At 34.7% G+C, this 14,494-nt stretch overlaps 1 protein-coding gene across 4 annotated transcripts in view; it reads left to right on the forward strand.

The window, feature by feature from the left end:
- Positions 1 to 14,494, forward strand: part of RERE (arginine-glutamic acid dipeptide repeats) — a 577,800-nt gene that overhangs the window by 423,450 nt on the left and 139,856 nt on the right. For all 4 annotated transcript variants that reach the window (XM_051988633.1, XM_051988634.1, XM_051988635.1 and 1 more), the window contains one exon: positions 7,106 to 7,204. In XM_051988633.1, coding sequence (XP_051844593.1) covers positions 7,106 to 7,204 — 99 coding nt within the window. The remainder of the gene's footprint in view (positions 1 to 7,105; positions 7,205 to 14,494) is intronic.

Below are 14,494 nucleotides of genomic sequence, written 5' to 3' on the forward strand. Positions count from 1 at the left end.
GATTTTTGGCAGTTTTTTCCAATGTATAGGAAACAAAATTTGTAGGAAAGATTGAGAAATCCAACAGTGATCTTAATGGGCTCCAGTTATTTAATATTATGCCATCTACCTCAGATAGACTTTTCTACAGCCATTCTAATGACTGTAATTGCCAAAGGATGCCTTGCTGGAGTTGAAGCTGCCAGATGCAATGCCATTTTGATCTAAAAAGGTCACAGTCAAAGGGACATTTAAATTAAGTTATAAATTACAATTGAAGAACAATATTTTGATGTGCGAGACCAGAAATGTCAGACCAGGGAGATGTAATTCATGGGTTCATTATAGAACAGAGGTGCCTGACAGCTGAGCCATGCCAAAAGGAAAATTTATTTGCAACATCACGCAGTCAAAAAACGGCAGCTCAGATGAGAAGCCAGAGCAGCAACTTGAAAACTGCTGGTAATATGCAGAGTTTATGCTAATCAGATTTTTCAAAGATTCTGAACTATTTAATGACTAATGAATGTTGTAATACAAATGAGGTGTTTGGACATGTGCTCATTCTGATTTTTATTTAAATTAGGACCTTGTGCTAGTTATATAAAAATTATACATTTTAAAAGAGGAGTTAAGGCTGATTCTTCTATATCCATGTATGTGATTCTGGATCTGCAGTCTTGAAGAATTATTTTAGTTGCAAGGTTAACAATTAATACAATGATTTCTTCCATGACAGCTCTGTAGAAAGGCAATAATTTAATGTTTATAGCAATACTGTGAAAAGTTCAATCATGAGTTAATTAAACTGTAGGCAGTCATCATTAGGTATTATTTATTCTTTTGAGTAACTTGCCAGTAAACGACTTATATATATTAAATTACTGAGAGTAATAAACAAGAGAATGATCTGTCAGGCAGAGTGAGAGAAACAGATTTAACACTGGCAATTATGAAGAAATGGTTTTTCTTCTTGTAGTAAGAGCCTTCCGTTGTACTATTCGTAGACAGGTTAGTACAGTAGTGTCAGACTCAGAAATGAGGACCACTAATCCATACATAAGGATCCATGTAGGATGCATTTTGACAGAGTAAACCATATATTAACATCTATTTTCTTGCAATTTTATTTTTTTTTAAATACTTCCCAATTACATTTTAATTTGGTTCGAACTGCATTCAGAAGAGTGGTAGGCCATTTGTTTGTTAGAATTTTCATATAAGTATATGCGAGTCATCATTCGCTACCCTCACCTCATACAGTTCCCATGGTTGTTGGAATATTCTGAGGTGATGACCCTTTATCTAAATTAAGAACATTTTAGTAATAAACGATTCTTTACATTGAAAAAGTTTTTTTTTTCCCCAAAGTGCTTTTGCCATCTAATTTTAATTTCGCAATCATCTCATAATAAAGCTAAGAAGTGTATCCATTTGATGATGAAGAAATTAAGACACAAAGGTTGTTTTAATGGATAGATAATAGTCTAGAGAATAAGATCTATGTTTTTGATTCCCATTTTTTTTCTACTTCAAATTATAGATGTCAGTTTTTCTGACTCCTGAGAAGGCAAAAATTCTCAGATCTCCCCAGTTTAATATAGTTTGCTCTAGATTGATTCGTTCAGGGGAAAAGATTGAGGGGAAAAAATGCTTACTAATGTTTTAGGCTAGCAGATAAAAATTCTCTAGCTTTTGTCATTAAGAGATTTTGTTTTGTTGTTTTTTGGGTTTGTTTTGTTTTGAGGTCTTTTTGCATAAACTATAGTACTGAATTGTCAGTAAACATCTAATTATTCCTAACAAGAAATAAATGTTTTCTGAAACACATGTGAGGGAGCTGGGTACCTGCAGCTTCTGACCCCACCCAGGCCCATTCCTACTGATTGAAGTAGTGACTGCCAGAGCATTTCTGAGCAAACAGGAACCAGAAAAGAATCTATAGGAAAGCATTTGCTCAAGCATAAGGGACAGAACAAAAGAGAGATGAGAACTTTTATTTTAGGAAATGGTTACAGATTTAGAAACCATAACGTCTGACCTGCATCCACGGGTGTGAAAGTACAGTGATAAAGCTGATGAACAACAGAAGCAGATGGTTAAGCAGATATCCTCTTGAAACACTGCAAACTTTATCTGTGATATGATGCATTTAAAAGCAATGACTTCTCCTGGGTTATGTAATATAGGTGATGTCTTTTCTTAATTTACAGCAAGACCAGGGAGGATTAATAGTGCCAGATCTTAATATATCTCTTACTTGCTGCTTGCAGAGATTAAAGGTGATGGAGTGAAGAGATGTGAGGCTTAGCTTAAGCTTTCCTATTGTAAAGTTGTTTTTCGATATCATTTCCAAATAGGAATAGTCTGTATGCCTTACTTTTAGAATATATTTAGTCTTATTTTTCAGAACTCATTTTCACTGTGAAAAGAAAACATTAATTATCTTTTCCCATAAAACATACCTGGGGAAGTGAACCTAGATAACAAATGGAGAAAATGACCTAGGAAAGTGCCAGGCACTTTATTCTGATCTGGGTAGACATAAGAAGAAACATGGACCAGCCCTAAAAGAGACACAACTAGGACAAAACATGATGGAGTGTTATACCTAAAAAATAGCAAGAGGGTCAGTATTCATGGTCAAAGAGCACCTTTCAGAGCAATAAAGTGTAAGGGAAATTAGCAAGAAGCTAGGTTGTGAACAGCTTCCAATGCCAAATAGAGGATTTTACATTTGACTGTGCAAATAATAGGGAGCCGTTGGAGGTTGTGTGTGTGTGTGTGTGTGTGTGTGTGTGTGTGTGTGTGTGTGTGTGTGTGTGTGAGAGAGAGAGAGAGAGAGAGACAGAGAGAGAGACAGAGACAGACAGACAGACAGAGACATAGGGCAAAGGCAGACTTACACTTTGGTAAGTGGGGTGGGATAGGAAGAGACTTAAGGCAAGGATTTCAACCCATAGGCTATTAATCTAGTTCACATAGGAGGTGATGTGGTCCTGTGCCTGTGTGGTGGCTGTGCGAATGGAGAGAAAAGAATCCTACATGAAGAACAACATTTGGGAATAAATTGGACATATGGAATGAAACTGGAATGAAACATAGGGGATGAGCATGGGTCTTTGCTAACTTGAACAATAACAGAGAAGTTAAGAAAGGGGAAGAGTTTCAGAGGAAAAGGATGAGTTTGATTTGAACATCGTGAGCTTTAGATTCCTTCATCTAGCTCAAGAAGTCCAGAAGGTACTTGGTGATATATGATTAGAGTAAAGCATGTGTGTAGAGGAAGAAGAGGAAAAAGACCGATGACAGAGCTTTGGAGGACAGACAAGTATTAGTCATGATAGAAGGGCTAGTCTGCTGCAGAGGACAGTATATTCTTATGTCACAGATGTTTGCCACAGCACCACTTCATGTGAAATAGGGTTGAAGGAGCAGATAAAGAGATGGCTGAGGGGTTGTGTTGAGGAAAGAAAAGAAGGAGCTCTTGGAGAATAGTCTCCGGTTTTCAGTGGTGGATGTGTATACAGATTTACAAGTTAAATGCCCAAGCTGTGTCTCCAAAGATCACCTGTTGCAGCCATTCAGTGCAATACAACAATTGAGTTTTTAATGACAATTTTTAGTTAAAATAGTTACATCTTGATTCCACAATGGAGAATAATTTTAAGAGATCTTGTCACTTCTTTACTGGTGAGGAATATATTGTAGTGTTCCAATGGGGCTCTGCTTGTATGTGGATGTTCCTCCCATGGATGTGATCATCCATCTATGCTTGCCCATCCTGTGCATCTTTCTTCCATGTTTCACTATAAGTTTGCTGTAAGGGTCCAGTCTATCTAATGTACAAGAGTACTTCCTTAGATTCTTTTGACATAGTGAGGATATTGATGAGACATATGAACTGCCCAGAACTTTTCCTCCTTCTCTTGCTATCTGACCAGTCTATATTCTCTTTTTAACCAACATGCTTATGCAACTTCTCTAGCTGAATTCCCTATTTGTAGTGGATTGAGCAGACTACTTGTGCCATATACCTTTTTATTGTCCTTTATGTGACACTCAATATTAGTTCTTCAGAGGCTATAATATTCCAAGACTCATAGCCTTGCATTATCAACAGAAAAATATTGGTATTAAATGAGTGGATTTTTCTTTTAGGGGGAAACCTGTCATCATTAAAAGTACTTGGCAATTTCCCAAAAGCAATCCAGCTCATTATCCATTCAAGATGTTCAAACCCTATGTGTTGTGCACTAAAATGTATGTCATAGTTTAGACTAGTTGTTTTTAGAATGTGGTTCTTGGTCCCTGAGACTCTTTAAGAAGGTCTGTGTGATCAAAACTATTTTTATAATAATAATAATATATTTCAGTTTCTGATACAGTAAATATCAATAGGCATAATCTACATAGATGAAAACTCTTTGAGTTCATAAGAACATTTTAAGGAATCCTGAGGTTAAAAGTTTTAAGAACTGCTGATCTAGATGAGGCATTTTTCATCTACTTAGTTTCTTCTGGATTTCCAGGTAAGCCAAGCTCTTGAGTGATTGTAGGTGTCATTGATTGTAAGTGTCATTTAGGAGGCCCACCAGTGTTCTAGGGCTTGATACATTTAGCAAACAGAACATTTGGAAAACCTCCAGTCAAACCTCTTTGACTTATACTCTGTTCTAGGTCTCCTCTCTTAGAATAGCAAACATCTCTGATAGCCAGGTATTCTCATTCTATGCCTTGATGGATACTAACAATCACAACTTCATAGAATTCAGTGTTCTATGTTATGTCTTTTTGAAAGAGCTTTGGGAGCTATATTGAAAGTATCAAATGAAATCCTTTAAGCCAACAAACATTAAAACACTAAGAAATTTCCAGTCTTTCTTTTGTTATGGTAAAGATGTTCTTTTCTGTAGCAGTTTTTTCCTTCTCCTTTTCCAACTTTGTTTTCTATAATACCATTTTCACTTCTCTTTGAAGCACTGTGATGTTATTGTAGTTAAAATGGGATGATTCCACCATCCTCATTGGTTTTTTTTTTCCAATACAAAATTCAGTTTATTAAAACAGAACATTTTCATGTCAGCTGTAAAAACACAAAAATATTTCAATGGATCTCGTATTTCTATAATAATCTGACTTTATTTAGAGAAACAGCAAAAACATGAAATTATATATCATGATTGTCTTGATCAAAACCATTTTGTAAATAGCAAAATCAGAAAACAGCTACTTTATATACAATTGCTTAATCTTAAGAATGGAAAATGTATCATTCTATGTTAAAAAAAAACAAAAGAAAAAATTAATGAATGTGGCTGTTTAAAATATTTCTTGAGGGTTTTCCTTATTTTCTTTTTTTTTTCTTCCTTTTGACTTTTTAAGTCTGGTATCCGCAAAATCAGAATTTGTAAATTCCTCTTCTCGTCTCAATTTTCTCGCAAGACTTGGTTCTTTATAACAAAAAGCAGCTCGCCTTTTTTTAGTTGACAAAATTGAAGAAACATCATTAGATGATGTACTCTGAGACTTAAAAGAAGAAACAAAACTAATGTTTCTCAAATCCTGTAGTACTTTGATATCTTTTCCAGTTGTTTCTGCTCTTCTGTCAACTAGAAATATTGTCCCTTCTCTTTTCTCTTGGAAAGCATGCTTTTGCTCAGTGTCAGTCACTTGAAAGATGGGTTCCTTCAGAGTAACATTGTCTGAAAGTTTCTGATCCCTAGCAATTGGAATGCCAGAGTTTAATAAATCCTCTTTCAAGGTTATCCTCATTGGTTTAAAAAAAATTATTATAAAAAAATCACAAGTCATACAGATTGGGATCTGAAAAGGTAATCTTAGAAGTGATAGACCAACTCCTTCACTTAAGAGAGGTGAATTCCTATAATTTCCAAAACAATGGTTTTTGTAGACTAGTGTAGTGGATAGTAGCCAGAATTTGCATAGTGTTTTAAGGTGTGCAAAAGGCTTTATAGAATTTAACTCATTTGATAGAGATCAATAGAGAGCTGTATCCAAAGTGGGGAAGACCTAAGTTCAAATCAGCCTTTGAGACTTTGTTACTTCACCTCTAGCTGCTTCAGTTTCTTTATCTGTTGTTATATGGAATACCCACCTCCCGGCATGGTTGTGATGGTCAAAGAAGATACTTGTAAAAATATTTATACTTTGCAAAACTTGATGTATATGTAAATGTTAATTTATTATTAAAAGTCTTTATGCTAATTATTATAATGCAAATCTTCAATCCTGGTAGCTCATATTCCAGTCATTGCTGGAATCCAGGGGAGAGGCCTGAACTAGGGTGTTGTGAAAATAGAAACAACAATATTTGGCAGGGATTTTAACATATGTAGAGAAAATGAACAGTCAAGGAAGATTCTGAAGGTAAGGGACCTGTTAACTGGGAAGAAGGTGTTGATCCTTTTCAATAATAAGGAAGTTTGGAAGAACTGAATGTTGTACAAATGGATGATCTGACCTAGAGGCTGACCCTCTCAGGTTGAATTTTATAAAGCATTCTGTGTAATCAAAACCACAAATTATCACTTCTTTCACCATCTTGGCTTGATGATCTACCACATTGGCACAGCCTCCATGACAAATTGAGACCTTGAAGGAGAAATGCATGTGATGATCTACCTTTAAAGTGACCACACTGATAGCATACCAGGGTGCATGTGGCATTTTGTATTGAAATGCCTGGTTTCCTATCCTGGCTGTTGCTGGCTTCTGCCACCTGGATGTCTATTTCTTCTTCATCTGTACCAAAAGTAGCATATTTTTGCAAAGGTCCTCTTATCTGTAAACCTAATACCTCATAAAATGATATGTTTTCTTTGCGTTTTAGGTTACTTTGGAGCGTGAGAAGAATATATGTTTTCTGATTTTTTTAACTTTTTTCCCCCTTACTCTTCTGCTTCTTTAAGGAAAGGTACAGTTTATACTGATAAAAGTGATGATGGCAATTTGAAATAGAAAATCTATAAAGATGAACTTCCACTGTTGTTCATTAATTTATGTTATATGATACTGCAAATGCAGGTAGCATCCCCCTATTGATTTGCCTGTAGTTTGTTAGCTTAATATAATTTGCTGACTTAAACTTTTATTTTTTATTTAGCTACATGAAAGCAACTATGATGCTGGAAAAGCCCTCCAACGCTTGGTGAAGAAGCCTGTGCCCAAACTGATTGAGAAATGCTGGACTGAAGATGAAGTGGTAAGTCATGACTTTTGGATCTTAGTGATTGGGAAGGAGGGTGTCACTCCAGTTTTCCAGAATGCAGCTAATCTGGCTCAGGGAAAAAAAGGGCTGAATAAGATTGTGACCAGCCAGGTCAACCTGATCGGAAGTGAAAAAGTACCTGGAGGCCTCCCACCTCCACAAGCAGAATGACAGTAATGGTGGGACTCCAAAATATACTGAGTGCATCTCTGGCTCAGTGCCTGGAGCGAAGACTCAGTAGGAGCTCTGGGCTTTCCTTGCTCTTGGTCCTTTTGTCATTTAAGGGTGTGCCTCCTCCTGGCTAGCTATGGCCCAGAAATAGCATTAAAAACAGAATGTAAAATTTGAATGTGGTAAAAAAAATTTGAATATAGTAAAAAAAAAATCTGTTACATATGTTAGGTTATAATAGAGAGTCAGAGGAAGAAATGAGTAGTGAGCTGAGAGGAAAAAGAGCTGCGAAGAGATATATGAGCATATATGTACCTGTGGGCACACAGGCAGAGATAAGTTAGACTTTGCTTAGGTCTTTGATATTGGAGTGTTGCTGCTCAAGACATTTTGAGGGATATTACTTATTGGTTCTTGTCCTCTTTAGTCTAGCTCAAGCAACCCTCTTCCAAAGCAGACTGAGAAGCTCCTTTTACTGTTGTCATATTATGTGAATTCTCATTCTTCATATTTTTTGATCAAAGTAGTTAAAAATTTAAGTAGATCATTTAGGATAAACCCAATTTTTCTTTTCAAAAGAAAAGATGCCTGGAGAAGATAATTGTTAAATAAAAGAAAATCTTTTAAGTTTTAACAGGGAGTAGAAGATAAAGAGTTCTGAATACAGAAATCTATGTGAAGGGCCCCAAGGTTATTCCTGAGGAGAATCTTCCTTCCTTCACTCACCCTAGCCTGAAACATAAAAAATATACCAGTTTCTTATAAGACATGTTTGTACAGTTGAGTATGCTTATCTCGTTCCTTTCTCTCTTACCTTGATGTTGCCTGCCAATTTTGCCCTCTTCCCTGAATTCCCCGTCCTCAGATACACAAACATCCTTTTTCCTCTAGAAAATCTTTTTTTTTTCCAATAGTATGTTATTTTTCCAAATACATGTAAAGATAGTTTTCAATATTTCATCTTTGTAAAAAGACTCTAGAACATCTAAAATATATACTATCAAATACGTGAATAAAAAAATAACTTCTCTGCTTTGAAATAGCACTTAGCTCTTGCCTCTGTGGTGGCAGTGCATTGACTACACTACCATTGCAGTTTGAATTAAATGATGAAAAGCAAAGCCTCACAGAACACACTCACAAAGTTAATTAAAAAAAAAAAAACATTATTCCAAATAATGAGCACCATGAGTATGGAATAATGTTCATTAACTCTATAAATCACTGTCATTTTGGTCTCATTTCATCATATTTGCTTCTTGTTCTATTCCAGCCAGCTTTTGAAAAATGTTTTAGTAGCCATCTAACCATTAATGAGCCAGAGGTCAGACTGTTCTCAGGGGGTAGGGATATGTGTGTGTGCGCGTGCACATATGTGTGTGTGTGTGTGTGTATACGTGTCCACATGCACGCAGATGTGACAGGCTGGTTTATAAGACCATGAAGGGGTAGTCTGACCCTCAACCTTTAAGTAAATAACATGAAGTCCTCTTCAACAAGACTCATCACAGGGGAAAACATTTCTTTATCTACTTAGGGAAACCACAGGAATTAGAGAAGAAATGGGTTTTAATTATGATTAATTTCATGGAGACATTAATATCTACTACCTTCCTTTTTTTCCCCTCCTAGTTTTTGCATTCTTATGACATTCTGTTTGGTCTTCGTGACTATAACTTTCTACAAATTATCCTATATAATTCTGAGAGATTGATCCCTATTAATATAATGTTCAAAGTTTCTTTGCTGTTCTTATACTCTTAGATTTTATCTTCTCTTTTCTCCCACTCTTATTTATTTTTCAAGACCCAACTCACACCCTTTTTTTTCCCATAAATCCTTCTCAGGCTAAATCAGTTGACTATATGACCTCTTCTTCCTACATTCCCATAACAATGTCTTTACTCTCCATTTGAAATTTTCATCAATTAGCACATTTTTTAATATTAGTGTATTGAATTCTACTCTTTACTCTGGTTATTTAATATGTATTTGTGTTAACTTCTCAGTAAGATTATAAATTTTTTTAAGTTAAAAATTTAAATTTTTTAAGAAATAAGTATTTCTATATCATCTAGTATTTATTTCACTATCTGGCATCAAACACATTATCCTTTTTGTTTCACTTACTGAGCTTTCTCCTTAGTAGATATTATAATTCTCAAGAATTGATTATAAAGAAAAATATATCCTAAGGAAATAATAATATTTTTGGATGTACATTGCAATTTTATAAAACTGCAGAGGAATGCATTTCTTAATGTAGCATTGAATTTGTGGCAGAAACATCATTTTTGCTCCAAACTTTTTCTTTCCTTTTTCCCCTCTTAAGTTCATTCATCTGTTAGTAAATTGAATTCTTGAGTTAGTAGGCCACAAGATTAAATAATGGGAAGGATTTTTTTCTATCTTGTTTGCCTTTCTTTTTATTTTTTATTTAAAATGTAAGGACAAATCAAATAGAAAAAGAAGAAAAAGGAAAACAAAACATTGTCATATGCCCAGCAGAACATCAGAGAGGATTCAAAATATGTTACAATAAAGTTCCACTTAGAAAGCATAAATAATAATAGAAAATATTATATTTAAGACTGTCCATCTTTTCTTGGTTTTCTTGTAGATTATTCTCTTGTTCTCTGCTGCATACTTTTTTACTTTATTCTTTTTTCCCCCTTTCATCTCCCTTACTTCCCAAGTAAGGTACAGTTAGATACGGATACACACACACACACACACACACACACACACACACAACACACACACACTCCCCCCACCCTCACAATACATATATCTACACACATATCTATTGCACATACACGTGTGTATTTACACGCATGTAGACATACATTTAAAACAATATTAAAGTGACTGACCAAAAATGTAGATTTCTGTCTTGATTGAAACGTTGTTTAACTTTGAGATTCAGTGATTACTAGCCCTTCTTTCAAATATTCTGGACATTTAACTCACAGATTTTCAGGATTTTTTTATTAAATAAACCTAAATGTAATAGAAAATTAATATATAAAAGCCTAATTTCAAGTGACTTAATAATGACTAATTTTGTTTTATATGTGGAAATGTAAACATATATCTAAGATTGACATCAGTAAGTAGGTAGTTCAAAAGAAAGATTGGGACAGAGCTGAGTATGGCCTGACTAAAAAGCAAAATTGTGTAGGAAAAAGTAAAAATGGTAATTATGCTATACAAATGAGGTGCAGAGGAAGAAATAATAAAGACATTCGTGTGTGTGTGCGCGCGCGCACATGCATGCATTGTTCCCTATATAAGTAGTTTTTCAGAACTACCATCTCTCTTCCCTCATCAAATGCCTCTGGGTTGAATGGTCATCGCTGCCTCCTCCTCCTTTTTAAAAAAAAATTTTCTGTTCAGTATTATGTTTTGTTTTGCCGGTTACTTTTTTTGCCACAAGCCTAGTTCTTTTAATTGATGATATAAAATATTATAGGACCTACAGTCATTTATTATAGCTGCTGATAAATCCTATACAATTCTAATTGTAGCTCCAGAATATTTCAATTGGTTGTTGTTGTTGTTGTTGTTGTTGTTGTTGTTGTTGTTGTTGATTTGCTTCTTGTAAAGATTTGTCTTTGATCTAGGGGTTTGAAAATTGAGCGATAATGTTCCTTATAGATTATCTTTACAGTGATGATAGATTTTTTTTTTCCTTTTTATACTTTCCCCTCTTTTTAAAAAATCATTTCAGGATAATTTTCTTTGATTATTTCTTGCATAATATATTGTGTCAAGGTTCCATTTTTGGTCATAGCCTTCAGTTATTCTTATGTTTTCTCTTCTTGATTTATTCTCCAGATCTGTTGTTTTTCTTATGTCTTAAAGTCTGTTTATTTTTTCATTCTTTATATTTTATTTTATTATTTCTTGTTTTCTTATACTTTACTGATTTCCATTGCCCAGTTCTAATCGTCAAAGAATTATTTTCTACTTTAAGACTCTGAATCTCCATTTCTAGTTGGTTGATAATCTTTTTATAATATTTTTTTGTTTTTCTTGGATTGTTCTTATTTTTTAATAAAATTTCTTTTAGTTTCTCCTTAATCTCTCACATTTGATTTTTAAAATCTTTTTTGGAGATCTATGAATTCTTCCTGGGTAGGTAGCCATTTAAAATTACTCTTTGTGGGGCATCTAGATGGCACAATTGATAGAGCATCAGCCCTGAAGTCAGGAGGACCTGAGTTCAAATCTGGACTCAGACACTTAATACTTCCTACCTATGTGACCCTGGGCAAGTCACTTAACCCCAGTTGCCTCAGGGGGAAAAATAATAATAAATAAAATTACTCTTTGAGGTTGAGAGGCTTTCTTTTTGTACTTTACTATCTTCCTCTAAAGATGAACTCCAACCTTTCTATTTCCATGAAAAGTTTGGGTTCTTTCTACATTTTTTTTAAAATGAAAACTTATTAGTGTAAGGACCTCCAATCCTGGGAGAGGGAGGGAATGATGCCTCTGGCCTCACTTGAGCTCTGCCCTAGAACCCCAAACCAAGACTTCTGCCAATGTTAGCATCTGCTGCCTGCGCCCCCATGGGGAGCTAGTTCCTCCTCACCCAGGGCAGCTGCTAAGGTTCCCCTGGCTCCCAATCATTTTGGGGGAGCAGGGGTGAAAGTTCCTAGGGTGTGTGAGGCTACTTCTGAATCCAGATAGCCCCAGAAATCCCTGCTGGCTGTTTTTATGGAATTAACTTGGAAGTGTTTACACTTTACTGCTGTGCAACCCTGGTCTTGGAGTCATTCTTTGGGTTTTCTCAGGCTGTCCCAGGATAGCCCCTGTTCTACACCAGTTCTTACTTGTTTTTCAGCAATCTGTTCACCCTGAGACATAATGTGGGGGAAATCTGGAAAGTTTGGAAATTTCTGAGCTATTCTGCCAGAATCTTCCCTTTTTTTTAAACCTTGTTTTTTCTGTTCAGTAGTTAGCTCTCATAATATATATGTGTATATGTAAAGTTTCTTAGTTTAAAAGTTGTCCTGGGACTGAGATTGTATAAACTTTGCTGAATCTTAGTCAAGTTTGTATAGATTTCCATCAAACAGGAGGTGATGTCTCCCTGTTCTTATAAATAAAAGTTTACCAGCAGCAACTTGAAAATCAGCTTTCCATCCTCTTATTCCCCCCATCAGATTAGTAGAAAATAGATCAAATTGTAGTAACCCTGCAAATGGTAGCTTATTTTTTTAACCAACACATACTTGCTTTTATTTATTTATTTATATTTAATTAAAGTGCCATGTTCTCATTCACCCATGTTAATTTGACTTAGAAATGAAGAAAAAGGAATAATTTAGATCAAAATTTTTTCAAGTCCTTAGTTTATTAGGTTTTTAATTAAATATGATGAGCACATTTAAATAACACTGAGGACCCAGGCTGAGCTGCAGCTAATCGAAACAGATTAAGTCACCCATCCACACTTGGGTAGTTATTCATTCTGCTTGTTTATGCATGTAGGCTGAAGGCAGTCTTCCTATTGCTTGGGTTGCTTGCTGCTGCCCTGGGATTCCGCTGCTGATGTGTGAGGTTGGCCTCTTTAATTATCATTCAGCTGTTGATTGTGGAAACACTAGTGATGCTAATTGAATTCTCTTTAAAATTCAAGGCCTATATTTTCCTTGCAAAATCTGCCAGTTTGCCTATGTTTCAGATTCTTGCCACTTAATTTTTAACTGAATTGCAGTTTTATGTTTTGCCCTCCATTCATGCAAGCCCATTTTGATATTTAAAATTCATTTGTTCTTGAATTAACTTGTGCAAAAGAAGCAAAAGATTAAATTTAAACTGAGATTTCTTTTTGTTTACTTTGAGTGGAGGATGTTGCATATATTTAGCTTTTCTCAAGAAATAGTCCATTCTTTAAATATTTTATGCTACTTGTGAGGTGGTGAATTTGAGGCAAATAGTCTTAGTTCAAATAACCTCTTATATTTATATTCCAAACTTGTTGGTATTGATAAACATTAATTGCCTATGTACATAGACTTGCAAGTTAATAAAAATTTAAAATATCTCAATCCTGGTTTCATTTTGAAGCATATAAATGAAATATAAATGAAAATCCTTCCAAAAATGACATGACAAAGCAAACTAATTTTTTGAATATTTGTAATCCAATGAACCTGTGTGCCTGATCAAGGGATTACTTACACAAAATGCACCCAGTTATTAGCATGGTTTCTTTCTCCAGCATCATCTTCAATTGCCTTTGTTATGCCTCTTTTGGAATATCTGCTCAGGAAAACATTGTTTTCATTGTTGATTCCTTTGAATCCAGGTGTCTGGGATGTGCTGGAAAACAGAGCTGCTTACTGGGGCAAAAATACCATGAATTTTATTTACTATTTGTGTGGCAGCTGTAGAAAATAGAATTCACAGCAAAATCGAAATATATTTCTGGTAACAGCAGGGGTTGTTCCTGGTTTGAAAGCTGTGGACAAAAAGGCAAGCGAGGGGAGACCAAAGAAGAGTTCTTCCTCGGTGAGATTTACAATACTAGTTTCCATTTGAATCATGAAGTGAGTTTTTAATATTGGAATATAAAGTAGTGTCTGCCTTTAATTCATATCATGAGTGAAGTTAACAATACTGTTTTATTCTGATGGGACTAATTGTAACAACCATGTAATACCCAGACTTCATATTTGAATCATATTACTGAATCATACTGTCAATTTCTAAGCAACATTTTAATCCGTGTGAAATGGGAGAAAATTGAAAAATACACTTAGAACCCTTGCCTGTTATCACGATTGCATCATTTTTATTGTAGAGACAGATTTTTATGAGAATGGATTAAAAAAGTAATCTTATTTTTTTCCCCTGTTATCCTCACATCTCCTTTTAAGGAAAATGTCATGCATTTTTTTTTTTTCTGTAGTCTGATAGTTAAATTTGAAAACAAGAAAAGGAGATAGTTACAAATTACCATATTTATGCAAAATAACTGAAGCATGACATAATTAGGTATTTGTTTTATATATACCAGAAGCTGATTATTGTTGACATATCATATGCATCTTTAACAGATTCCTAGTTGAAATCAGAATATTAAACTTCTCTAAAATTTGA

Source organism: Antechinus flavipes, chromosome 3 (assembly GCF_016432865.1).
Source record: "Antechinus flavipes isolate AdamAnt ecotype Samford, QLD, Australia chromosome 3, AdamAnt_v2, whole genome shotgun sequence".
NCBI lineage: Eukaryota > Metazoa > Chordata > Mammalia > Dasyuromorphia > Dasyuridae > Antechinus > Antechinus flavipes.